The sequence below is a fragment of the Elephantulus edwardii genome, unplaced genomic scaffold, assembly GCF_000299155.1.
Source record: "Elephantulus edwardii isolate Elephantulus edwardi_28Jun2011 unplaced genomic scaffold, EleEdw1.0 scaffold00169, whole genome shotgun sequence".
Taxonomy (NCBI): Eukaryota; Metazoa; Chordata; class Mammalia; order Macroscelidea; family Macroscelididae; genus Elephantulus; species Elephantulus edwardii.
The window spans coordinates 4,910,615-4,936,359 of NW_006399919.1; the positions used below are offsets into that span (position 1 = coordinate 4,910,615).

The 25,745-nt window shown below is 39.1% G+C and overlaps 1 protein-coding gene across 1 annotated transcript; it reads right to left on the reverse strand.

Annotated features, from left to right (window-relative positions):
* Window positions 1–4: 4 nt before the first annotated feature.
* On the reverse strand, window positions 5–25,745 carry TM4SF18 (transmembrane 4 L six family member 18). The gene is made up of 6 exons (XM_006895560.1): window positions 25,623–25,745; window positions 25,327–25,519; window positions 21,774–21,863; window positions 7,783–7,925; window positions 835–1,015; window positions 5–45 (listed from the first exon to the last, which is right to left on the reverse strand). Exons 2-6 carry the CDS (start codon window positions 25,501–25,503, stop codon window positions 31–33), a joined length of 606 nt encoding a protein of 201 aa, XP_006895622.1. The 5' UTR covers window positions 25,504–25,519; window positions 25,623–25,745; the 3' UTR covers window positions 5–30.

Here is a 25,745-nt window from a genome sequence, read left to right on the forward strand (position 1 = left end):
ATACATATTGCTTAACATTCCTGTCCTTATTCAAATGATTCCAGGCTACAGAAAAATGAAGGGGAAAAAAAGTTAATAAAAGTGTAAATTTTTCTTGATTGCTGATTCTTAGTTCAAATAGAAAAGTAAATATATAGTATATATTCAAGACATTAATGAATAAAAATATCTATGTGAAACTACTAGGGCAAATATTATACTTTAACTGACGTTAAACAGGATACACAACATCCTGTTTATAATTTGGCTGTCCTCTGAACTTTGGAAGTAGGTTTAGTAGTTTCCATCAACCCTAAATTAACATTAGTATGTTAGCAGATTAAGTAGCAGTAGTTTCTTATGTGTCTTTTTAAAAATCACTCATTAAGGCTTTCAACAGAAGGAAGAACCAGTACTGGAATTCAGTAGCATTCACGGCAAAAACTATTCCAATAAGATAAGATTCTAAGTATTTGATCTTGATGCTAAGATTTGCTCATCCCCTGTCTACGGGGCAATTTTTGATGAATGGTAAATCTCCAGTGAGATTTATGTTATTTTAACAAAGACCACGGAAATACTGCTTGTTCCAAACATGTGTGCTGCTTCACAATCCAAGCGCGGCTTTTACAACTGTTCGTTTGATTCCGTTCATATCATCAAGTTAACAAACATATTGGGATTTCAGGAAAACCAAAACTGGTGTTATCTGACCTTGAGAAAAGACGAAGGCAGGAGGAGTGGAAAGAGTGATGCATTTCCACAGACTTTAAAAGACGAGACTCAGAAGGATCACTGACTCCTGGGAGGGGAGGGTAGAAAGGAAGAGTTACAAATGGCAGTGGTGCCCAGTACCTGGATGATGACCGAGTAGGTTCCACACAGCATCCTGGACAGCTGAATGACTACTCTGAGGAGGCAGACGACCACTTGAAGCCCACTGAGGGTTATGAGAATAGAAAATAAAATGATGTTCCACTCCACTACATGTGAGGGTTCCAGGCACTGAATCCATGTGCTAGAATCAGCAAGGAAACTGTCAGAAAGAAGGGGCATGGTGAATAAGATCCACGGCCAAGATTGTATTTTTATATGTTCATGAAACAAACATAGAAATTATTCACATATATCCCATTATATATGAATGAATGCATTTTAGTAATTACTAAAAGCAATATGTTGAATTTGTTGTATATCTATTACCAAGCAGGCATTTACGCTATTAACATGGTATCCAATACCTCATTCTGTAGTGTAAGTCAGCACATGCCAAGCCCCACTTCCAGGTGCTCAAAAGTCAGCAGTGAGAGCTTGCGTTGGATAGGAAATCAAGCATGTGGAAAAATAACATGGAGAAACTGTGATCTCAATTCTTAGATCTGGTTCCAAATCTCTGTAGAGCAGTGGGTTTCAAAGTTGAGCTTGTATCAGAAATACCTGGAAAACTGGTTGTAACACAGGTCACTGGACATCAGGAGTTTCTGCTACAGAAGATCTGGCTGAGACTCAAGAATTCACATTTCTAGTAAGTTTCTGAAAGATGCTGATGCTGTGGACTGGGGCTCACGTTATGGGAACCTCCTCTTTAGAACAGTGCTGTTCTTTTAAGTGGTAAAGATTTAGATAGTAACGTGAGAATCAAGTAGTCTGAAAGGCTAGTCCGGCACAGGGTTATGAATGGTGGTGAGATGAACTAACGTGCTTTTGCTCACATCCAAGCCTTCCAGAGTCATTTACATATTTCCCAGAGGTGAGGTTTTCTGTTTAGCTGAATGGAAATAGAAAACTGATCACCTCAGATTCCCCAAGCAAAAGCAACCAAACCTATTTACAGGGCAAAGTTGTATCTGAATATCTAGAATCAATAGCAAAATAGGGTTGTTGGGGTTTTTTCCTCTCCTTTTCTTCTCCCCTTAAAAATGCAACAGGTAACCAGAGCACTATTAAGCAGTCCTAGTGAGAAAAAAGGAGTGGATTCTGCATTTTTGTAACATTGCTACTATTATTATCTTTTCTCATCTTCCATTTCTCTGCTATTTCTTTCCTTAAGCTCCCCCTCCCCCAATTTTTCTCTTTTTCTTTCTTATGCTCCAAAGAAATCCTGGTGGTGAAATGATTAGGGGCTTGGCTACTAATTGAAAACTTGATAGTTCAAAGGCACCAATGGGTCCATAGGAGAAAAGATGTGGTGATCTGCCCCCCGAAATATTTCTATCTAGGACCATAGGAGCCATTCTACTCTGTCCTTTGAAGCTGCTATAAGACATTTTTAAAGGCACACGGTAGCAACAAAAGCAAAATATATTCCAGGACACACAGAGGTTTTTTGAGAACTTCTCTTATGTATTTATTTATCTTTATTATTTATTTATTTTTAATAAATAAAGTTTTTATTTTATGCTGGTTTACTTACAAAATTCATACACATTGTTTTTCACATTGGATCTTTCCCATTTCCTTTACCCATCTCTCCCTCCACTCATCAAATTATGCGACCCTATGATTAATCCCTCACCTATCCTCATCCATCTGCTCACACTCTCCCCACCTTGGATCCTCATACACGTTCTACAATAATAGTCTTATACAGTATTTGTCCTTACAGGATTGAGTTAGTTCATTTAGCATAATGCTCTCCAGTCCCTCTCAAGTTAGGTAGTGAAACTCCATATGACTCAACTATTCCATTGCTTGGAATATACCCTTAGAAATGAAGAACTGAGTCAAAAACAGAGATTTGTATGCCAATGTTCATAGCAATGTTATTCACCATCACAAGAACATGGAAACAACACAAATGTCCAACCACGAACAGACAGATTGAGAAATTATGGTACATTCACACAATGGAATACTATGCAGCACATAGGAGCAATGGTTTTGTAAATTCTTACCTAATTTGGGAGAACTTCTTAATCAAATATGGAGCCAAAGCTTCTGAATCTGTGGGATCTTGGACAAGAGACTGGACTAAAAAGTCTTACTTGGACAATGAGATTTAAAAATGCCTAAACCAGGATTATTATTGTGAATATTTGTCTAGTTGTTGTTGGTTACCATTGAGTATGACCTGCGGCAACCCTGTGAACAACCCATTGAAATCCTTTTCTATCCTGTGCTGTCCTCACAATCTCTGACATACTCAAGCCCATTACTGCAGGGGAATCTGTCAGTCCATCTGGTTGAGGGGTTTCTTATCTTTTGCTGACCTTCCACCTTTCCAAGCAGAATGTCCTTCTCCAAAGAATAGCATCTCTTAGCAATAGAAACAAAGTAGGTGAGATGAAGCTTTATCACATTTGCCTCTAAGAAGCACTCTGGCTAGCCTTCTAAAACACATATCTGTTTGTTCTTTTGCTAGTTCATAGTATATTCAGTCTTCTTCTCCAACACAGAGCTCAATGGCATTAATTCTTCTCTGTCATCCTTATTCACTGTGCAGCTCTCAGATGCCTAGCACATTATTGAAAAAACCATGGCCTGAATCAGGTACGCTGTAGTCCTCAGACTGACTTTATTTCAATAATCTGGAGAGGTCACTGACTGACTATACACTTTCCCAGTGCAATATGTCTCCTGATCTCCTGACTGCTGCGCTGGTACCAAGGATGTTAATTCTGAGCGCAAATAGAATGACGTTGTTGACAGTTTCAATCTTTTCTCCATCTATCATGATGTTGTCTATTGGTCCAGTGCTGAGAATTTTTATTTTATCGACTTTGAGACAAAATCTATATTGAAGGCTGTATTCTTTGATCTTCTGCACCTAACTCTTATTTTTCCACCCTTATTTTCAGCAAGCAAAGTTGTGTGATTTGCATAACATAGGTTATTAATGAGCCTTCTTTTGATCCCGATGCCACAATCTTTATCACAGAGTCCAGCTTCTTGAATAATTTGTTCAGTATACAGACTGAATAGGTATGGAGAAAGGATACATTCTGGACACATACCTTTCAAGATTTTAAACCATGTACTGTTCCCTTGTTCTGTTCATGCAACAGCCTCTTTTTCTAGGTATAGGTTTCACACGAGTACAAGTTATTGTTCTGGAATTTCTATTCTTCTAGTGCTAGCTGTAATTTGTTAAGATCCACACAGTCAAAGCTTTTGCAAATTCAATAAAGTACAAATAAACATTCTTCTGGTATTTGCTTTCAGCCAGGATATATTTGATATAATCAATGATATCCTTGGTGCCATGGCCTCTTCTAAATCCAACTTGAACTTCTGGCTGTTCTTTGTGTTCTGTTCTAGAGACTTTTAGATGATCTTCAGTAGTATTTAGCTTGTATGTGATATTAATGACATTTCTTGATAATTCCCACATTTATTTTTGAATCATCTTTTTTGGGAATGGGAACAAATATGGGTCTATTCCAGTCAGTCAGTTAGCCAGGCAGCTGTCCTCCAAATTTCCTGGGGTAGACTGGTGAGCCTGTCCAGGGCTGTATCTGTTAGTTGAAATATGTCAATTGGTATCTCATCAATTCCTGAGACCAAATCTTGATTGACCAAATGTGCAATTGAGATTTGGGGAGAGCTAGGTAAAAATGTTATGTAATCTAAAAAAAAAAAGTATAATATGGATATGATTTTCTGTTGTGGTTTCCTTGGACTTACCCTCCTTCCAGCCTCTGGAGAGGTTGTTGTCCTGCTAGTTTGCTTATCTACAATGTTTCCAGTATGTGCTTTTCACAGATCTTCAGATCATCCAGTGCTTTTAGACAAGGTGAAAGATCTACCTGTCACCTAGACTCTGCTATCATTTGTTCTGCTTGTGGCTAGGGATGGAAAGTCACAGTGGGCTGACGAGACATGGGAGGAATGGGGAGGCTTGTCCTGACTCCCACTCTGTGCACAGCTCTATCAGTGTTCCTTTTTTCATGTTTTTGATTAATTTTAATGAAAGTTTACAAAGACTTTGGATTTCCATTCATTCATTGTTACACTTTTCTCCCTGCCCAACCTTCCCCCTAGTTCACGCTTCTCTTTGAAAAGTAAAAGAAAAATTCTTTCATTGTTATGCAATCCCTCCCCCCAAGTCCACTCCACTATGCAGCCTTCTTTTTGAAAAGTAAAAGAAAAATTCTTTCATTGTTATACAATCCCTCCCCCCATGTGTGCTCCACTATGTCGCCTTCATTCTGGACTCCTATCATGACGTTAATACCCAATCATATATCCCTTTTTAAACAGTTCTCTCCCTCATCTGTTTCAATGCAGTATTTCATACATCAAATTCAAATAGTCTCTCTGAACTTCTGTGTCCTTAGTAGACTAAATACACTGAGAACACTGATTGTGTTTTAATTCCCTCTGAAAGGCCAGATGTAAGACTTAAAGCAGTGTCTGGTATATTGCAGAGCTAAGCAAGTGTGTGTTGAACCAAGAACTGATTGAGAAGCCACCCTGGTCTCTATGCCAGGGGATGAAAACACCAGTCAGCTGGAAAATCACCATCTGGTATAAAGGAGTGTACAGAGCAGTAAGGTTAACTATTACACTTAGCATGTTTTGCGAGTCCATTTTCTATTGGTTCCATTTGATTTTCATCTTTGTGAGGTGGAAATGATTATTATCCCCAGTTTACAGAGGGTCTGAGATATTCAGATACTTGTCTAAGATTGTATACTCTGTAAGTAGCAGTAGTTGGCTTAGAACAAATCCACAAGCATCTAATATTTGTGACCCAAGGACACAGCTCCTATCAAAGCTCTCATCTTAGCAGCATGCTATTGCAGATTCACATGAGTTCTTACAAACCAGAAACCAATATTACTTGTCTTTGATTCTGTAGCACCTAGGGATGGACATAGTGGCTGTCCAATAACTATTTGTTGATGAAATGCATACATGAATACCTGTAGGCTTCAACTTTAACAACTGCTCTACCTTGATTTTCCTAAGCATCAAACATGCCTCTGGAAGATCAGAGACTAAACTTTCCTGTATATTTGACCATCAAGCAATGCTTCACTTCCTAATATTTTTTACACGGATGGAGACACACATGGAGACAGCTTTACAGAAGTAGAGGAGAGGCATTTAGGCAGCCTATCATGCATGAATTGAAAAAGTTTGGGGTAAGGATTGATTATATAATCATTTCAGATCCTTTGTGACTTAATAAAGACCTCTGGGTAGTCTCCAAGGATTTGCATAGCCAAAAGGAATTTGCAAACCCTCTAGTTCATTTTTAGAGGTTGTCTATCATATGGAGGAAATGGTCCATCTATCCTCCACGCAATAGTAGATGGTGGGTTGAAACTGCTTGAGCGGTGCCCCCTTAGGCTTAGCAAGGCAACTCCTTGTAGACTAAGCCAGTAAATATGTAAAAACCTAAATAAACATAGACCTTGAACAATAATATTACAATCCTGAGGATTTGAGAAGAAACTGTAGTATTGCCAGTGGATGCCAGGAACAGACATTTCTTCATTTCATTCTGTTAGAATTCTGAGTAAAGAATAAGACAGAGAGGGCATCAGTGGGCCTCCGCTGAGTCCACGAACTCTGCTTCCTTCTGAGATGCCTCTCCAGGGCTAGGGCCCCAACAAACAAAGTATTGGACAAAGCCAGTATGCACCAGTTCAAGGTTGAGCATGGGATCCCTCACTATCTGGCTAAACTACCAGCCTTTTCAGCAAGGTGATTTGTATAGATAATTCTTGGATACGTACTAGGTGAACTTTTGGCTCTTTTTACAAACTCTTGCATTTATTCTTCTTGGTTTTATCTCTAGGCATAGCTGTATGTCCCCTGCTGCCACTATTTCTATCAATCAGTGACATTGTGATTCTCTCCAAGACAAGTCACTTAACCACTGCTACAAACTGCACAGCCAGGCTGGCTATAAAACATGACTATGGTGCTGAACCCACTCAGACTCCAGGTTTATTGTTGTCAGACCACAATAACCATTGAGACCTCAGCTGAGGTGAGGGAGAAACATTCATGTAGGTACTTCTACAACAGCCTCAAAATTTTGGAAGAGCACTGCACTTAAAAATAGGAGACATGTCTTCAATTCTTTTAAGTTTTTCCCCCACTAGTTTATGTACAAAATTCAAATATAAATTTGAACAAATTCTTTCCTAATCACAATGGAATTAAACTAGACATTATTAATAATATGAAATTACTAACAATATTAACACAAGAATCTCCAAACACTTATAAATTAAACATTATACTTTTAAATAATTCATGGATGAAAGAGGAGGTCTTGAGGGAAGTTGAAAAATATCTTTAAATGAATGAAAATGTAAATGCAACATATCAAAATTTATGGAATATAAACTAAAGATGTACTTTGAAGGAAATATATATATATCATTAAATGGTTATATTATAAAAAAAATGGAGATCTTTTAAAATAAATATGCGTGTGAGAAAAATAAGTCTGGACACTAGTAAACTAGTAGGAAAAGTGTGTTCTAAAGCAAATATATTGAACCCTAAAGTAATGGTCTGTACACTGATGTGTCAAATGTGTTAATGGCAGCTTATCCAATGCAGACAGAGTAAGTTGGAGCTCCCCGATTAAAACAAGCTTGGAAGGAGGAGTGGCATCCACTTCCATTATAGCTTGCCTCCGCAAACTCTATGAACCTGGAGAGAGGATGAAAGGCACCCAAGCGTCGGGGACTCTTCTTCATAGGGTCGCTATGAGTCGCCTGCGACTCGACGGCACTTAACAACAACAACAACAACAACAACAACAAAGTAATCGTGGGGAATGTATAAGACTGTGCGGCCCAATATTTCTGATGCTTCTTGATTTGGAGATTTTTCCCTTACCGTCCTGAGGTGTCTTCAAAAGCATATTCCCAGCCGTTGAGGGTGCGGCAGTATGGGCCCTGAACCAGGCCCAAAGCAGATATTACCAGGCAGTATCCAGAGAAAGCAATTCCAAGGGCAGAAAAGATAATTGACAGTATTGTCTAAATTAAATACAGAAGAAGGTTAATGTCATACAGAGGTGAAATTATGGATAAATGAACAGATAGGTACATGTAGTACTGACCCAAGACTGCTACCATCTACATGTACATCAAATTCCAAATAAAATTGGAGAAATGAATCCAAAGTCATCTGATTTTAAACATAATTTCTTAAATGACTTATTCTTTGGCGTCATGTGGCTGAAACTAGGTAATCTGCTAAATGTCTTCTTCTTCACCTGAGATTTTTTTTTTTATATTATCAAGATATGCTCAGTTAATAATGCTCACAAATTATGTAAGCATAGTGAAGGAATGTGACCAAGCAACCTTCAACTATTTATTGAAGACATGTCATTAGCTATGGGAAGGGGATTTCTATGTTTTATAAGGCAAAATCCCAATTTTTCTCTTGGGAACGTGAATCTGCTATCCCTTAACTTACTCCAACATAGGAAGAAATGTAAAACGCAATCTTAGATACTCATATTCATGGTCATGTTCATGTCTATGTTCTAATGAGGATGGCATTGATGGGGAAGAGGGTATTTTCATTTGAGGTGAGAAAGAACAATACTTAGAGACAGAGCTTTGAGACTGAGAGATGGCCTTGATCTGATAAGGAAGTTCATATAGACATGGAGAGAAGGAAAAGACTTAGGAAATAGAGTAAGAAGACATGAGACTTCCTTTGAAATAAGAAGAGAGTAGCTTGCAAGTAGTGGCAGATCTGGGGAGAGATGACCTTGACTGGGAAGTTAAGCAGACTGAACTTCAGCCTCTAGGGTAAGAAATTTCTCCTAAATTTCTATAAAATTTGTAAATATATTAAATAATTAAAAGTACACTACAGTGAATCCTTTTATCTAGACTCCCCTATTGTTATTATATTCAAACATTTGTTCTCTCTCTTTACAAACACATACACATCTATTTCTTTATACATTTTTGTTTCTGATCCACTTGGAAATAAGTTACATGCCGACTTCAAGATATTTTACTCTTAAGTAAGTCAGCAGTTGACCATTCTAAACGGTAGAGATTCTGGATAAATGTAAACATCTGGTAAAATGTAGAACAAACAAAAAATGTAAGGCTTTCTAATGCAGTGGAGACTGATGGAACCCTTGGCTTATGACCTTTAGTCACTCTTCACACCCGGGAAAAAATTCACCTACACAGCTGCACTTTAAGCCAAACAATAGATGAGCCTATTAGGCGATACTAGGGAGGTACTAGCTCCTTAGGATAACCAACCATATAAAACCAAAGGAGCAGCATTTGCCCAAGGAGACAGCACAGAAGGCAGGAAGGGGCAAAATTGATAGAAATCACAGCTCCGCCTCACTTGCTTTGGGCACATGGTCAGGAGAGATTGGTTCTTGTAAAAGGACATCATACTAGGAAGGATGGGTGGACAGTGCAGGAGAGGAAGTCCCCGGATGAGATGGATTGATATAATAACTGGGGCAATGGGGGTTGGTTTCTTGGAGTTAGTGAGACTGGCTCAGGACAGGGAAGGGTTCAGAGCTATACATAGGGTCGCTATACATTGTAGGTAGCTCAAAGGCACATAACAACAATAACATACTACGATAGGTTTGGAAGCAGTAGCTGCATTCACTTCCTAAACAACATGCATCTGGAAACTCTATGAACTTTGATAAATGTCAATAGTTGTAGAGGGGCTTCAGGCCTTTTCTTCATAGAGTCACTATAAGTCATGTTCGACTCGAATAGTTGTAGAGGGGCTTCAGGCCTTTTCTTCATAGGGTCACTATAAGTCATGTTCGACTCGAAGGCATTCAACAACAAAAACAATTGTAATTAACATCATAAAATAAAATATACATTAATGAATAAATGGAAAAACTAGTTTGCTCTATAAGCTTTCATGCAAACCACAATAAAATAAAACAAAATTTCCTGATCATTATCGTACATTTGCAAAGTAAAGAGTAATATATCAGGACTCGTCTTCTAAGAATAAAGACATTCTTTATACAGTTAAAGCACAATTTTCATACTAGAGAAATTTAATACTATTTCATTACAGTAAAGAATATCTACTACTTCATTTATATAGATCTTCCATGAAATGGATCAGTACAGTGATTACCACAATGGGCTTGAGTATGACGGAGATCATGAAGATGGCACACGATAGGGCAAGGCTCACATCTATTGCTTATAAGGCCACTATAAATCATAGCTGACTCAGCAGCTCCTATTAGCAACAACAATACACAATTTGGAATCTCTGGGTTAAACAAATGGTTAACAGGTGCTCAGTTACTAACCAAAAGTATAAAGGTTCAAATCCACCTAGAGGCACCTCAAAAGGAAGTCCTAGTGGTCTTCCACTCTGAAAAATTCGCCTTTAAAGAGTGAGACAGAGTTTGATTTTGACACATATGGAGTTTCTATGAGTCAGAATTGACTCAATCTATCTGGTTGATTTAATATATGATGTATGGCGACCAACTGTCACCAGTGGTGTTTTATAGTCTCTTTACTTTTTGGTATAAGATCTAGTGAATGTTTACACACAAATTTAAATCTCCTTAGTCTTTTAATCTAGTGTAGCCTGCTTGCCATTTTGCTTTTCATGATACTGATTTTCTCCTCCCTTTGTTTAGAACTCTGGCAAGTTGTCTTGCAGATTATTCTACATTCTGGTTTTTCTGATTATGTGAAATATTTTGGCAGGAATATCAGATTAGTGAAATGTTGCTCACTGATTAACATGGTGTTCTTCAGAACTTTCCTCTGTAAAAGCATGTTTTTCATTGAAGCAAGTAAGTAGTCTATGAGGTGAGACTTTAAATCTGTATCATTTCAGTACAAACCAAAAGGCTATACCTTTCTGATAATTTGAATCTTCAGGAGAAATATGGATAGTATCCCCCAGGGTTATATATAGCCTTGGAGATCCACTGGAGGGTCAACTATGAGTCAGTTCCCACTCAACAACAATGAGAATTTCCTTTTTTTCCTGTTTAGATGATCTTCAAATACACTTGGCAGCAGTGTGAGAGACCAGCAGCACAAAAGTGACTTGAGGCCTGAGCCATCATATCAGGGATTGGCTAGGGGGAGAAGGAAGGAAGGTGCTGGCCAAGTGACGTGGGGTGCAGAAGGGATGTTGATGGGACCAAAACACACAGACCAAAGTGGGGTAACCAACTCTGAATCTATTGGTTACTTTTGTAATGGGGAAGCATCTTTCAACAACTCTTTTGGGTGAAATGCTTGTCTGTCAGACTCTGTTCTAAAGCTGATATCAAATTAAAAAAGACTAGGGAGAAGGCCTTCCAAAGTGCTGTGAACAACAGAGCCCACTTATATTAGACTAGCAGATATAGAACCAGAGGCTGAGCCCTTGAAATGGAAAACACAAAGAAGGAACACTTGGAAGCAGACACTAGTTATTGGAACATGGAATGTGAGAAGCATGAACATAGGAAAACTAGACATTATTAAGAAAGAAATGGAACACATAAATATTGACCTGCCAGGCATTGGTGAAATGAGATGGATTGAAACGGGACATTTTAAATTAGACAATCATATGTTCTATTATGCTAGAAATGAAAGGTGAGGAAAAACAGGGTTGCATTCATAGTTGAAATGACAATTTCTAGATCCATCTTGAAATGAAATATTATGAGTGATAGAATACTATTCAATTCTTACAATGAAGAACTATTAATACCACTATCATTCAATTATATGAATCAACAACCAGAGCCAAAGAAGAGGAAATATAAAATTTCTACCAACTTTTGGACAATGACTAAGGATGACAGAAGAAGAATCGATGCCTTTGAGTTGTGGTGCTAGAGAAGAGTCTTGAACATACCATAGAACACCAAGAAAGCAAATAGGTCTGTTTTAGAAAGGGTGAAAGAAAGTTTCTCCTTGGAGGCTAGGGTTTTGAAGCTCCACCTCACATACTTTGGGCACATGGCCAGGAGGGATCAGTCCTTGGAAAAGGACATCATGCCCAGAAGGGTGGAAGGACAGCCCAGGAGAGGAAGACACCAGATGAGATGGACTGATACAGTAGCTGGAGTAATGGGGGTAGGTTAGACTGGATCAGGAGAGTATAGGCTTCAGAGCTGTTGTACAAAGGGTTGCCATGAGATGTAGGCAACTCAATGGCACACAACAACAACAACAGCAACAACCACCACCAACTCTTGTAGTTGGAAATAAATCAAAGGATCAGTCATCAGAATATATGGACTTGGTGAAAGAAATGAGACTGGAATGATAGAATTTTGTACAATCAATGACTTATTCATTTCAAATACCTTTTATAAGGAACACATATAGTGACTATCCTCTTGGAGCTCACCTGATGGTCTGCACAGTAATCGGACTGATTTTATCTGTCGAAAGAATCAATGAAGAAACTCAGTATCAGTTATGAAACATAGGTCAGGTTCTTATGGTGGAACAGACCATCAACTACTCATTTGAAAATTCAAAATAGAGTCAAAGAAACTGAAAGAAAATTTGCAAGAACCAAAATTTGATCTTGAGTTTATCCACCTGAATTAAAAAACCATCCCAAGAACAGTTGGAGGCCTTGAACCCTAATGAACAAAGGTCAGATGAACCATGGGAGAATATTAAGAATATTATCCAGGATGGATAATTATCCAGGATGAACTTCCTCAACATAGTGAAAAGTATAAATACAAAATCAAAAGCCAATATCATTCTCAACTGAGAAAGACTGAAAGCATTATCCTTGTGAATGGGAGCCAGACAACAATGTCTACTTCCACCAGTCCTATTCAATATTGTACTGGAAGTACTTGCTAAGGCGATACAACAGAAAAGGAAGTAAGAAGCATCCAGATTGCCAAAGAGGTGGTAAAATTGTCACCTTATGCAGATGATATTATAGTCTACACAGAAAACCCCAAGAACTCTAAAAAAATTCTGTTAGAGCTAGTGGACCAATTTAGCAGAGTGCCATGATATAACAATACACAAAAGTCAGTGGGCTTCCTCTGCAGTAACAGAGAAAACAGAGAAGGAAACCAAGAAAGCAATACCATTTACAATTGCCAACCACAAATTGAGATATTTAGGAATAAATCTAACGAGAGACACAAAAGACCTTTACAAATGAAACTATAAGACTCTTCTGTGAGAAACATGAAGACCTAAATAAATGGGAAAATGTGCCCTGTTCATGGATAGAAATATGAAATATAGTGAAAATGACAATCCTACCAAAAGTAAACTACATGTTTAGTACACTCAATAGAGATACCTAATTCACTTGTCAAGGTGATCAAAAAGACAATTCTTAAGTTCATTGAGAGAAGGAAAAGATCTTGAATAAGCAAAGCACTTCTGAAAAACAAAAATGAAGTGGGAGGGATAGCACTCGTTGATCTCAAAACCTACTGTACAGCTGTAGTAACTAAAATAGCATGGTACTAGGACAATGACAGAATCATAAACAATAGAATCAAGCCATCTATCTATGATCAATTGGTATTTTACAAGGAAACAAAATCTTTCGGTTGGGGAAACAAAAATCTCTTCAACCAAATAGTGCTGGCAAAACTCAACTGCTAACTGCAGAAAGCTGAAACAGGATTCACATCTCACATCATACACAGAAATCAGACCTGGAGCTACAGCTCAAACCATAAAGATCATAAGAGACAAAACAGGACCAATCTTAGAAGGCCTAGCCTATGTTATAAAGAGGCTGACAAAAATAGCCAGAAATATACAACCAGAAGAGGATAAAATTGATGAATGGGCCTTCTAAAAATGAAATACCTGTCTGCATAAAAAACTTTTCCCAATAGGGTGAAAAGAAAACTGAGATAAAACATTTTGCAATAACATCTCAGACAAAGGTCTCATAACAAAAGTTTAGAATCCTACTTGGCCTCCACAAGAAAAAGATTGACAACCCAGTTATAAAATGGAAAGACTTTACACAGAGGAAGACATTCATATGTCCAATAGACACATTGAGGAAATGATCAAGATCACTGGCAGTTAAGAGAGGTGCGAATCAAAACCACAATGAGATACCATCTCATCCCAGTCGTTGTTGATGTTATGTTCTGTCGAGTTAGCTGCAGCTCATAGTGACCCTATCCACAATAGCTCTGAACCTCGCTCTATCCTGAACCAATCTGTCTCTGACACACCTACCTTGATTACCTCAGTTATTGTTTCAACTCATTTCATCCAGTGTCTTCCTGTTCTAGTCACTTTTGGATAATCTTCAACAGAATTTGGCTTGGGTGTGATATTATTGATATCATTTTATAATTTCCACACTCTTTTGGGTCACCTTCTTTTGGAAGAGGAAGAAATATGGATCTCTTCAAGTCAGTTGGCCAGTTGTCCTCCAGATTTCTTGGCACAACCTGATGAGCACTTGCAGGGCTGCATCTGTTTGTTGAAATATGTCAGCTTGTATTCAACCAATTCCTTGGGGCTTGTTTTTGCCATTTCCTTCAGAGCATCTTGGACTTCCTCCTTGATCACATTTGTCTCTTGAACCTAGTAAAAGTAGTCTAGTAGACCAGACTCTTACCCCAGTATCAGGGGCAAAGTTTAATAGGACAACAAGCAATAAATATTGGAAAAGATGTGACGAGATTGGAACTCTCATACACTGTTGGTGGGATTGTAAAATGGTACAACCATTCTGGAAGGCAGTTTGGTGTTTCCTTAAAAAGCTGAACATAGAAATCCTGTATGACCCAGCTATCCCACTGCTAGGAATACACCCCAAGGGAGTTAGGACTGAGTCACAAATGGACATTTGTATACCAATTCCAGAACATTTCATTGTGCTCATATGAAACCTACATTTAGATGAGAAAACAGTTGTCAGAACAGAGCACAGAAATGCTGTATCATTCAAAACCAGGAAAGGAATGTCAGGAATATACTCTGCCTCCATATTTTTAAATCTGTATGTGGAACAGATAATTTAGGAGGTTGGGCTTTATGAGGAAGAATGTGGTCTTAGGATTGAATGAAGGCTCATCAGCAACCTGCATTATGGAGATGATACAATCTTGCTTTCTGAAACTGAGGAGGACCTAAAGTGCTTGCTGCAGAAAGCCAAGGATGGTAGTCTTCAATATGGATCAAAGCTTAACATTAAGAAGACAAATATTTTCACCACTGGGCCAATAGGCAGCACTGTGATAGATGGAGAAAAGGTTGAGATTGTTACTGATTTCAGCTTGCTTGCTTCCACAATCAACATTCTTGGTATCAATAGCCAGGAAATCAAAAGGCAATTGACATTGGAACAATCTGCTCTCAGGTACCTCTCTGGAGCGATAAAGACCAATTATGTCAGTATAGAGACTAAGGTGCACCTGATCTTGTGGTCTTCACAATTACTTGAGAGCTGGACAATGACTAAGGATGACAGAAGAAGGATTGATGGCTTGCTTAAGGCTGTGGTGGTGGAGAAGAGTATTGAAGTATGAACATACCATGGACTGCCAAGAGAACTAACAGGTCTGTTGTGGAGAAGGTGAAACCAAGTTGCTCCCTAAAGGCAAGGATTTTGAAGCTTGATCTCACTGATTTTGGGCATTTTGCTGGGAGGAACCAGCCCTTAGAGAGGGACATCATGCTTGAATAGGTGGAGGGACAGTGCAGGAGAGAAAGACTTCAGAGTAGGACTAGATGATCTGACACAATAACTGGGATGATGAAGGTGTGTCAGAGACAGTGAGTTTGGCTCAGGATAGGGCAGGGTTCAGCGCAATAGTGCGTAGGGTCACTATGGGTCTCCGTAGACTCAACAACACATAAGAACAACAAATTGACTGGTGAGTAGTCAGTTATTAACTTGGAGCTATAGTGTGCTGCAATCACATGTTATCGTTCTTTCTGAATTTATATATTATAGTTTTCCTACAGAGATCTTGAATTTCTTGGTTTTTTCTTCCTAATGTATCTCTTTCTGTACAGAGCAGACTAATAGATTTTTTTTTAGTTAAATGTGTTAAATAAACTGTAATGCCTACAATATGGATTGAGGCTCAATGTCAAGAAGACAAAGATTCTCACCACTGGGCCAATTGGAAGCATCAGGATGGATGGTGAAGAGATTGAGATTGTACACAGCTTTAGTTTGCTTGGCTCCACAGTCAACACTCTTGGCACCAGCAGCCAAGAAATTAAAAGACGCATTGCCATGGGAAAGTCTGCTATTAGGGACCTCTCCAAAGTACTGAAGAGCAATGGTGTCTCTCTGGAGACTAAGGTGCATCTGATACAGGCCATGGTCTTTGCAATCACTTGTTATGCATCAGAGAGTTGGACAATGACCAAGGAGGATAGAAGGAGAATTGATGCCTTTGAGCTGTGGTGTTGGAGAAGAGTATTGAGAATACCATGGACTACTAGGAAAACAAACAGATTTGTCCCGGAAAGGGTTAAACCGGGTGGCTCCTTGGAGGCAAGGATTCTGAGGCTCCATCTAACATACTTTGGACATGTGAGGAGAGACCGGTCCTTGAAGAGGGACATCATGCTTGGGAGGGTGGAGGGACAGCGCAGGAGAGGAAGGCCCTCTCTGAGGTGGATTGATTCAGTGACTGGGGTAATCAGGATGGGAGTGTCAGACAGTGTGATTGGCACAGGACAGAGCAGAGTTTAGGGCTGTTGTACATAGGGTCACTATGAGTCACAAGCGACTCGACTGCACATAACAACAACAACAACAACAACAACAACAACAACAACAATGTACCTCTTTTTGTACAGAGCAGACTAATAGATTTTTTTTTTTAGTTCAACGTGTTAAATAAACTGTAATGGATTTTTTTTTTTAGTGTTTAACTAACTTTAACTTTGGCCAGTGGGAATAGCCCTTCAAGTTAGCTCCTATGTGTTTTGGCGTGACCTCATTATTCTTTGAATACTTCTTTGCTATCTGTCACAAAATATCACAGATTACCATTGTATTTGCATCATATGAGACTTTGAAGTGAACTTTTTCCACCATAAGAAGTCACATCTTTTGATGTGGCTTTCAACAAGAAAAAGATGGGAGCTGCTTGCATCTTTAGAAGCTTACTCGGCAGTGATATGTCTACAAATTGGAAGTGAGAGGGCACAAAGGCAAGAATTCCATGTGGGCACTTCAAGTTGAGGTTGGTGAAGATGGCACATTCAGAACTATTATTCATATGGTTACTATGTAGTTGACTACCGCACATAACAACAGCATTCTGTCTATAAGGAACTCTGGTGGCTTAGTGGTAAGGAGTTGTGCGGCTAATATAAAGTCATGTGGTTCTAGTCTACCAACTGCTCTACAGGAGGCAGATGGTCAATCTCCTCCTGTGTGACTCACTGCTTCTGAAAATCTCTGGAGGGTAGTTAGTGGTCGGTTCTCACGTGATGCTATATTGCAACAATTTTATCTGTTTTATAGCAGCTCATTATTCAAAAACCAAAACACCCCAAAATCACAACCAGTTTTCAGAAAACAAACAGATTGTGACTTTTGGTGGTCTAAAGTGTCAGTTGCATTTTAAAAAGAAAATGTGCTTATTTTAAAAGTCAACTTCAGAAACTAAATTTGTTTTGGAAAAAATTACTTACTTTGTTTACCAAATATATCCTTAATCAACTCATTGGGATTATCAGTGAAGATTGTCTTTATTTGAGGGATAGAATTTAAGTATGTAAATAAGAACAAAGCCCACCTAACTTGAATGTTGAATAAATTATTTGAAAAATTTAAACAATAATAAAAAGTCAGCTATTATTTCCATTGTTTTTCATTGGCCTACATTTGTTTTCCAAGATTAACCACCCACAAAACATTGTCAGAAGGCCAATCCCATGGAGGAGTAAGTAGCAAGTAAGAAGTGAATTTTGAGTGACTTCAGTTTTTGAAACTTTAATTTTGGCAAACTGGTATAGTCTCAAGTCTCCTCTGTGAGATGTATGTTACTTTGTCAACTCAATGTTTTAAAAAGGAGAATAAATTATCAACATAGTTAAGAAATTTCATATAAAATTTTCCATTTCTACTCTCTTTGATAAGCTGATTGTTTTAAACAAGAGGCTTCCAAACCCACCTGATTGTTAATTAAAATGACTAAACAGCTTATATCTGATTGTTAACTAAATAAAGCAACCAAATTGTTTACACTCGACTGTCAAATCAAAACAACCTACCTTTCAAATCCAACCACTTCACACAGGAGGCTCCAAACAGGACCAAACTGACTTTTAAATATAAAGGCCAGCCTACTGTGTGGACCATAACAAACTGTGGCTGACTCTGAGAAGAATGGAATCCCAGAACACTTGATTGTTCTAATGCGAAACCTATACTTGGACCAGGAGGCAGTCGTCAGAACAGAGCAAGGGAACACTGCATGGTTCAAAATTGGGAAGGGCGTACGCCAGGGATGCATCCTATCTCCATACCTTTTCAACGTATATGCAAAACAGATTATCCGGGAGGCTGGGCTCTATGAGGAGAAATGTGGGGTCAAGATTGGTGGACGATTTATCAGCAATCTGTGTTATGCAGATGACACAACCCTGCTTGCTGAAAATGAAGAGGACCTGAAACACCTGCTACAGAGGGTCAAGGACTGCAGCCTCCAATATGGATTGAGGCTCTATGTCAAGAAGGCAAAGATTCTCCCCACTGGACCAATTGGCAGCATCAGGATTGATGGTGAAGAGATTGAGATTGTACACAGCTTTAGTTTGCTTGGCTCCACAGTCAACACTCTTGGCACCAGCAGCCAGGAAATTAAAAGGCGCATTGCCATGGGAAAGTCTGCTGTTAGGGACCTCTCCAAAGTACTGAAGAGCAATGGTGTCTCTCTGGAGACTAAGGTGCATCTGATACAAGGCTATGGTGTTCGCAATCACTTGTTATGCATCAGAGAGTTGGACAATGACCAAGGAGGATAGAAGGAGAATTGATGCCTTTGAGCTGTGGTGCTGGAGAAGAGTATTAAGAATACCATGGACTGCTAGGAAAACAAACAGATTCATCCTGGAAAGGGTTAAACCGGGTGGCTCCTTGGAGGCAAGGATTCTGAGGCTCTGTCTAACATACTTTGGACATGTGAGGAGAGACCGGTCTTTGGAGAAGGACATCATGCTTGCGAGGGTGGAGGGACAGTGCAGGAGGGAAAGGCCCTCTATGAGGTGGATTGATTCAGTGACTGGGATAATCGGGATGGGAGTGTCAGAGACAGTGCGATTGGCACAGGACAGAGCAGAGTTTAGGGCTGTTGTACAAAGGGTCGCTATGAGTTGCAGGCAACTCGATGGCACATAACAACAACTACTGGGTCCTGATTGGATTAAACAAGAGGCTTGCATCACACACCTTATTGTTAACTAAGTCAAAATGACCAGTCAGCTTACAGCTGATTGTTAACTAAATAAAAACAACCAAACAGTTTACATCCAACTGTCAGTTAAATCAGAACAACCTACCTTCCAGAATCCAACCGATTCACACAGGAGGTTTCAAAAGTGGAGTTAGCTCCAACTCAATGGCAATGAGCTTAACTTTTTTATGCCCAGGTTGCACATCAGCCTGAATAAAGCAGGGATTCTGAAGGTGGAAATCAGACAACTTTTTTTTTCTTCCAAGGTCAGCAAGAGATTGTGATGTGCAGCCAAGATGTGGACCCACTGCTGTAAAGAATGTTTACCAGAACTTTGGGACAGTGCCTCTTAACTAGCCACATGTCCTTTCTGAGCTATATGTAAGTGCCTAATCTGTGAAATGAGAGTCCGTTTGACCTCGTTCACTCTATAGAATCAAAGAATTACATAGAGTTATGTGAATGTGAGAACCAATGATAATGTGGTGGAAGAGAAAGAGGAGAATTGTTGTATTGCTTTTCCTCAATGTTACTTTAACATGTAAAAATTTTAAAGAAAATCACACGAGATACACACAAAACATAAATGAGCCTAAAATTCATGATGCTGAATTAAAGAAGTCAGTCATGAAAGACAAATACTGCATGAATCTGTTTACATGAAATGAAAACTAACTTATAATGATAACAAAACAGGTTGCAGGCTGTCTTTAGGGGTTTAAGGGAATGTTCTGTATCTTGATTATGATGGTCTCTTCATGGGTAAATTTAACTGTCAAAAGTCATGATTGTCATTTATGTTACATAAATTATGCCTCAATTATATTGGTAGGGTAAACTATATCCTCAGAACAAGGCAATGAAGAAATAAAGCTCAAAACCCAAAACTATGGCCATTGAATCCATTCTGACTCATAATGACACAGTAAAGCTTGCCTCTGGACATTCTATGAACTTAGAGAAACAATGAAAGTTATGTAAGTGTTCACAGGGTCGCTATGAGTTGTCTACAAATCGATGGCACTTAACAACAGTTAAGTGTCAAGTCTTTGGGAAATGACATCATGCTGAGAAAAGTGAAGGTCAGAGAAGAAAAGCAGATCCTCAACACAGTGGATTGATATGGTGATTTTCACAATGGGCTTGAGCATGTCTTGGATTGTGGGGATAGCATAGGATGGGGAAGGGTTAGATCTGTTGTTTATAGAATTGCTGTGAGTCACAGAGAGAGCTCTGTTGGTCTAGTAAATAGAAAGTTATGCTACCAAGCCAAAGGTGGGTGATTTTAATTTGTGGCCTTTAGGCCTGGTTTTAATTGGTTTTGGTCAAATATGCCTCTAAGTGACATAGCACTGGTCTGTCCATTTGCTGTACAGAGGTAACTTATGGTCACCGTGATGCTAAACACTGTGACACTGAAAATGTGTCAGATGTGATAATAGTTGCCCATGGTGGACAGTGTTTAGTGGAGCTCCCCAATGAAAACAGGCTTGGAAGCAGGAGTGGTATTCACTTCCAAAATAGCTTGCCTCCGGAAATTCTATGAACTCAGAGAAACGATGAAAGTTATACAAGTGTTCAGGTCTTTTGTTCATAGGGTCACTATGAGTCGTCTATGACTCGATGGCACTTAACAACAACAACAATGGCACGGTAAGGCAGAATAGAACTTCCCATCATCTTTACTGGTGTATGCTCCCGTAGGTTTCTCCTGTTTCAGTTAGCAGATTAGCTTTTAATCATTGTGCCATATTGGCTCAGCTTGGAAAAGACAGTATCTTGTCCTAAATGAATATATTTGAAAATGTTGAATTCCTGAACACAAACAACAGCAGAGCAAACTGACTCATGGCCATTGAGTTGGGACTGACTCACAGCTGACCCTCTGATGGGTTTCCAAGGCTGTATATCGCTTGAGTGGAGATTGTTCATCTTTGTCCTGCAGAGTCCATGGTAGATTTCAACCTCTGGAGACCATGGCCTTTGAGTTAGCAGTGCACCTCGCTAAGGACTGGGCTGTCAGCGCTCCATCAGCAGATCGTGTTGTGGTTAGGTGCTACTGAATTGAGTACGACTCATAGCGACCCTATGAGCAACAGACTGGAACCCTGTCCTATCCTGTGCCGTCCTCACAATCTCTTACACACTCAAGCTCATTGCTACAGTCATTGTGTCAATCTGCCTGGTTGAGGGTCTTCCTCTACTTCATTGTCCTTCCTCCTTTTCAAGCATGACATCCCTCTCTGAAGAATAACCAAACCATAACAGCATGCCCAAAGTATGTGCAGAACATAGCTGAAGGGAAGACTGAGCAAATGGAAGACAGCCGTTGGTGCCAGTCCTTGGGCTCTGAACTGATAGGGTCCCTGTGAACTACCATAGACTTCAGTATTTCTGAGTGAGAGGAAGAAGTAAGTCCGCTCCACGATTTAAAAAAAAAAAAAAAAGTTGTTCTTACCATATACTGTTTGTTGCAGTTTTCACTATGGCAACATTTATAGTTCTTTTCACTCTCCAGTACAAGAAGAACAGTTGCTACTATAAGCATCTGCAGGAAGAAGGTACAAACCATCAGACAAAGAATACTCCTTTATATTCTCATTCTCAGTGAGATAAGGCTTCCAGGAAATCAACTCGAAGTCACATTTGAATCCCAGCTCTCCCACTCAAGTTGTGTGAACCTGAGAGTCATCTTTCAATAGGTGCTGAGCACGCCCTCATTGAGTACTGAATACAGTACTTGATTCATCTTACGCAAAACTCGAAACTCAAAACTCACTGTAGTCAAGTTGGGACCAACTCAGAGTTGACCCTCCAGTGGGTTTTCAGAGGCTGTAAATTGCACAAAAGGAGATTGCTCCCTTTCTTCCCCAGGGACCTGCTGGTGGATTCGAACCACCAGAGAGGTGTGCCCTGTGGGTTAGCAACACAACTTTCTATGGACTATATTCTTGTGTTGTTGTTGATTGCTGTTGAGTCAAGCACGACTCGTAATGACCCTATGAACAAAAGCCTGAAGCCTTTCTGTAACTATCATCATTTATCAAAGTTCATAGGGTTTCCAGAGGTGTGTTGTTTAGGAAGTGGACACCACTCCTGCTTCCCTCTGGACTATAAGATTGGTAAATTTTAGGTATTACTTTCATCATACTTCCCAGTTATCAAAAGGGAGGACTTAGGACGAATAAGTGGTATGAACACGGAAAAATGAACCCACACAGTAAATTTCGTGTTTCTCTTAAGTTAGTAAACCTCATTTTAAGGATCTGGTTAGTAGCCACCAGTGGCTATTTTCTGTTGACTTGATTCTGCCTCACAGCAACCCCACATGCACCACAGTAGGACCTTACTCCACAGGGGTTTTAGTGGCTAGTTTTTTTAAAAAATAGCCAGCCAGCCTCTCTTCTGAGGTACCTATGAGTAGCCTCAAACCTGCCACCATTCGGTAAGCTGAGGATGTTTGTGTCACCCAAAGAGTCAAAACCTGAAATTTGATCTCTTTCTTAAAAGTGAGGTAAATTTGATTTCCTCATACACCTTTAGACCCAAAGACCTGGGGTCCAAATTTTTTTCTGTGCATTTTATCTGTATCTAACCATAATGAGAAAATTTCACACATTCTACTTATCTTATATGAAGGACGTTGGCTCTGAAAAGAACATGACTTTCTTTATGATTATAATTCCCAGGTTGGGCACATGTGGAGTTGCTTATGACATATTATCTCTATTTTTTTAAAAAATTATTTTATTATTTGTTGTGTTTGTACTGTCAAATCGGATCTGACTGGTACAGGAGGAGATTGCCCCTCCTTCTCCAGCAGAGCATCTAGTGGATTTGAACTGTGTACCTCTGGGATTGCAATGCAGCTTCTTGCCACTGGCCACCAGAGCTCCCTCATATTCTAGTCTGAGTCCACTGTCATTTTACTTTTATAACCAGCCTTTCCATTTTCCACCCTCGTTCGGTGGCCTAGTGGGAAGAAGCTGTGTTGTAATCTCAAAGGCATGCGATTCAAATCCACCATCTGCTCTGTGAGAGAAGGATGGGCAATCTCCTCCCAGTGCAATTTATTGCCTCTGAAAAACCGCTGGAGGGTTCAGCTACGAGGCTGTTCTGACTTACAACAAAAGCTTTCTCCTGAAATTATTTGTTTTGATGCAGTTACAATAAAAAAAATTTTCCAAGAATTCCAGAATGATAAAAATTAGAGAACAGATTTTTTTCCACTTTTCATTTTTAATTCCACATGGAATAGAAGTAAAAGGATTGTATATTCCTCTCAATATAATTAATTTCATAGATATTTAGAAAATTTTGATTTATTACTTTCTGACTTACAAATTTCACTTAATACAATTACATAATAAGGAAATATGAAAAGGAAACAATAAAAATGTGGCTGACATATAAGGAAACCTTCATTACAAAACTGGTAGAAATAATTAGGCCTAGCCCCTGAAGTGTTGTTATTTGTGTATCATCTGTGTTGAAGAAATCACCTGCTCTTTAGCTTGGTTTTAAAATATAATTTCAGTGAGAGGATTTAAAGATACTGGAGGAAAAATAACCCCTACACCTTTCCATGATTTTATTTCTTTATTTTCATAATTGTCTCACCTCAGTAAAATTTTACATAGTTATAATTTACCGATGATTTTTTGTATGTTTTCACATAACAGAAACATATGCATTTTTCATGTAATCCAATGCCATATAATTACGGCTGCATAGTTCATAAGTTCCTAAGTTCACTGTGTAGACAATCTTTGCAGTTCCCACATTCATCACAGCATTAAGGGAATGCATTACCTTTATCTGACCCATTTCTGTTAGAGTGTTTTTCCTTGCTGTCATGCATAACTACACACATCTGTTCAGTTAACCCTTTACTCATTTGGATGCCTTCCTTAGAATGAAACATAATATTCGGGATTACCATGTCAAGTAACATATCACGGATCTTGATATATGGCACCAAACTTCTCAAAAGGTTTGCATTTCTTTCTAGTGCTACCAATATTAGTTATGTTCCATGACACAGCAATTTCAATGGCACTGGGTATTATTAGCATTTTAAAGTTTATGGATTTAACATGCAAAATCAGTAGGCAAAATGAGAACTACTTTGCAACATAGCCATTCAAATATCATAAACAAAGATGCAGCGATAGAGTATAACTAGATTCCCTCTGCTTAGGCACAGTGCATTGTTTTTAGAAATGATATGGCAGGAAAAGTGTCCTTTTTCTCTGAGTTGCCAACATGACTTACTGTCAGTTTGCTATTTTTAAAGATTTAAAAAACAACAACAACCCCAAATTGATATGATAAATAACCATAAGCCCTTCCCATAGATAAGTTGATTTTATTTTCAGAAAACACCTTCGATTTTTAGAGAAAATAACGTAAGGTCATTTACTGGTGACATGGTAAATATTTAATATCACAGTACTGCCTGAGTTTGTTTTAAGCATTTTATAGATATGATTTCATTTAATTCTCACAACTATCCTACCAAGTAAATGTCACCATTTATGCTTTTTAAATGAGGAAACTGCTGAAGTTAACATACAAGTGATGGTGCTTAGATTAAAATGTGGGGATTATCTGAGTTCCCAAATAGGTCTTTTTTCCACACCAGCCTAATCATTCCCCAACCAGAGAGATATTACCAGAATTGGTGGAAAACCTGGTGTGGAATAAATCCAATGCTCTGGGGACTACACACTTGAAATAAATAATACTGGGTCCAAGGCAACATTGCTGTAGTCCTGTCTCCCGCCAGCTTTTAGCAGCACTCATTTCCTCCCCTGCAGAACAGAAACATGCAGCTCACAGAAGGCAAAGCTGCTCTCAAGTTCTAACCAACTACCCTGTCCCTGTCTCCCCAGTCACCCTCGGAATCCCAACGAGAATGACTCATTCCATCGCTCGTTATTTTTACCAGCAACAAGGCAATTCCTAGTAAAAGTACCCCTGCCACCCCAAGTCTCCAAAGTTCCACTTACCATGACACCTGAGAAACAGATTCCTTCGAAGTACCACACGTAGTTGGTGAGCTTATTGCTGGACGCATAGGAAGCTTGCCCATTTGGGAAATACAATAATATGTTGACAACTATACTCCAAAGTGCAAGCGGAATCAGCAGAGCGCTTAAGCAGCCTCCACACTTCCGAGACCCCATTTGCTCTGCTGGGAGCCTGTGGGGAGCCAGGGCGCAGAACCACAAAGCCTCTTTTCCCCCTCCTCTGCCTACCTGTCTTTTTTCTTTTTCTTTTTTTTTTTCTTTTCAAGATTACCTGCCACTTTCTGAGTCTGAGCCCTTCACTTCATCTTCATGAGAAGCCCGAGATTTGGGCATAAAAGTGCAGCCGGACTGTCTCTTAAGTGAAAGAGTGGTTTACTGTTTTGAGAACAATAGACAAT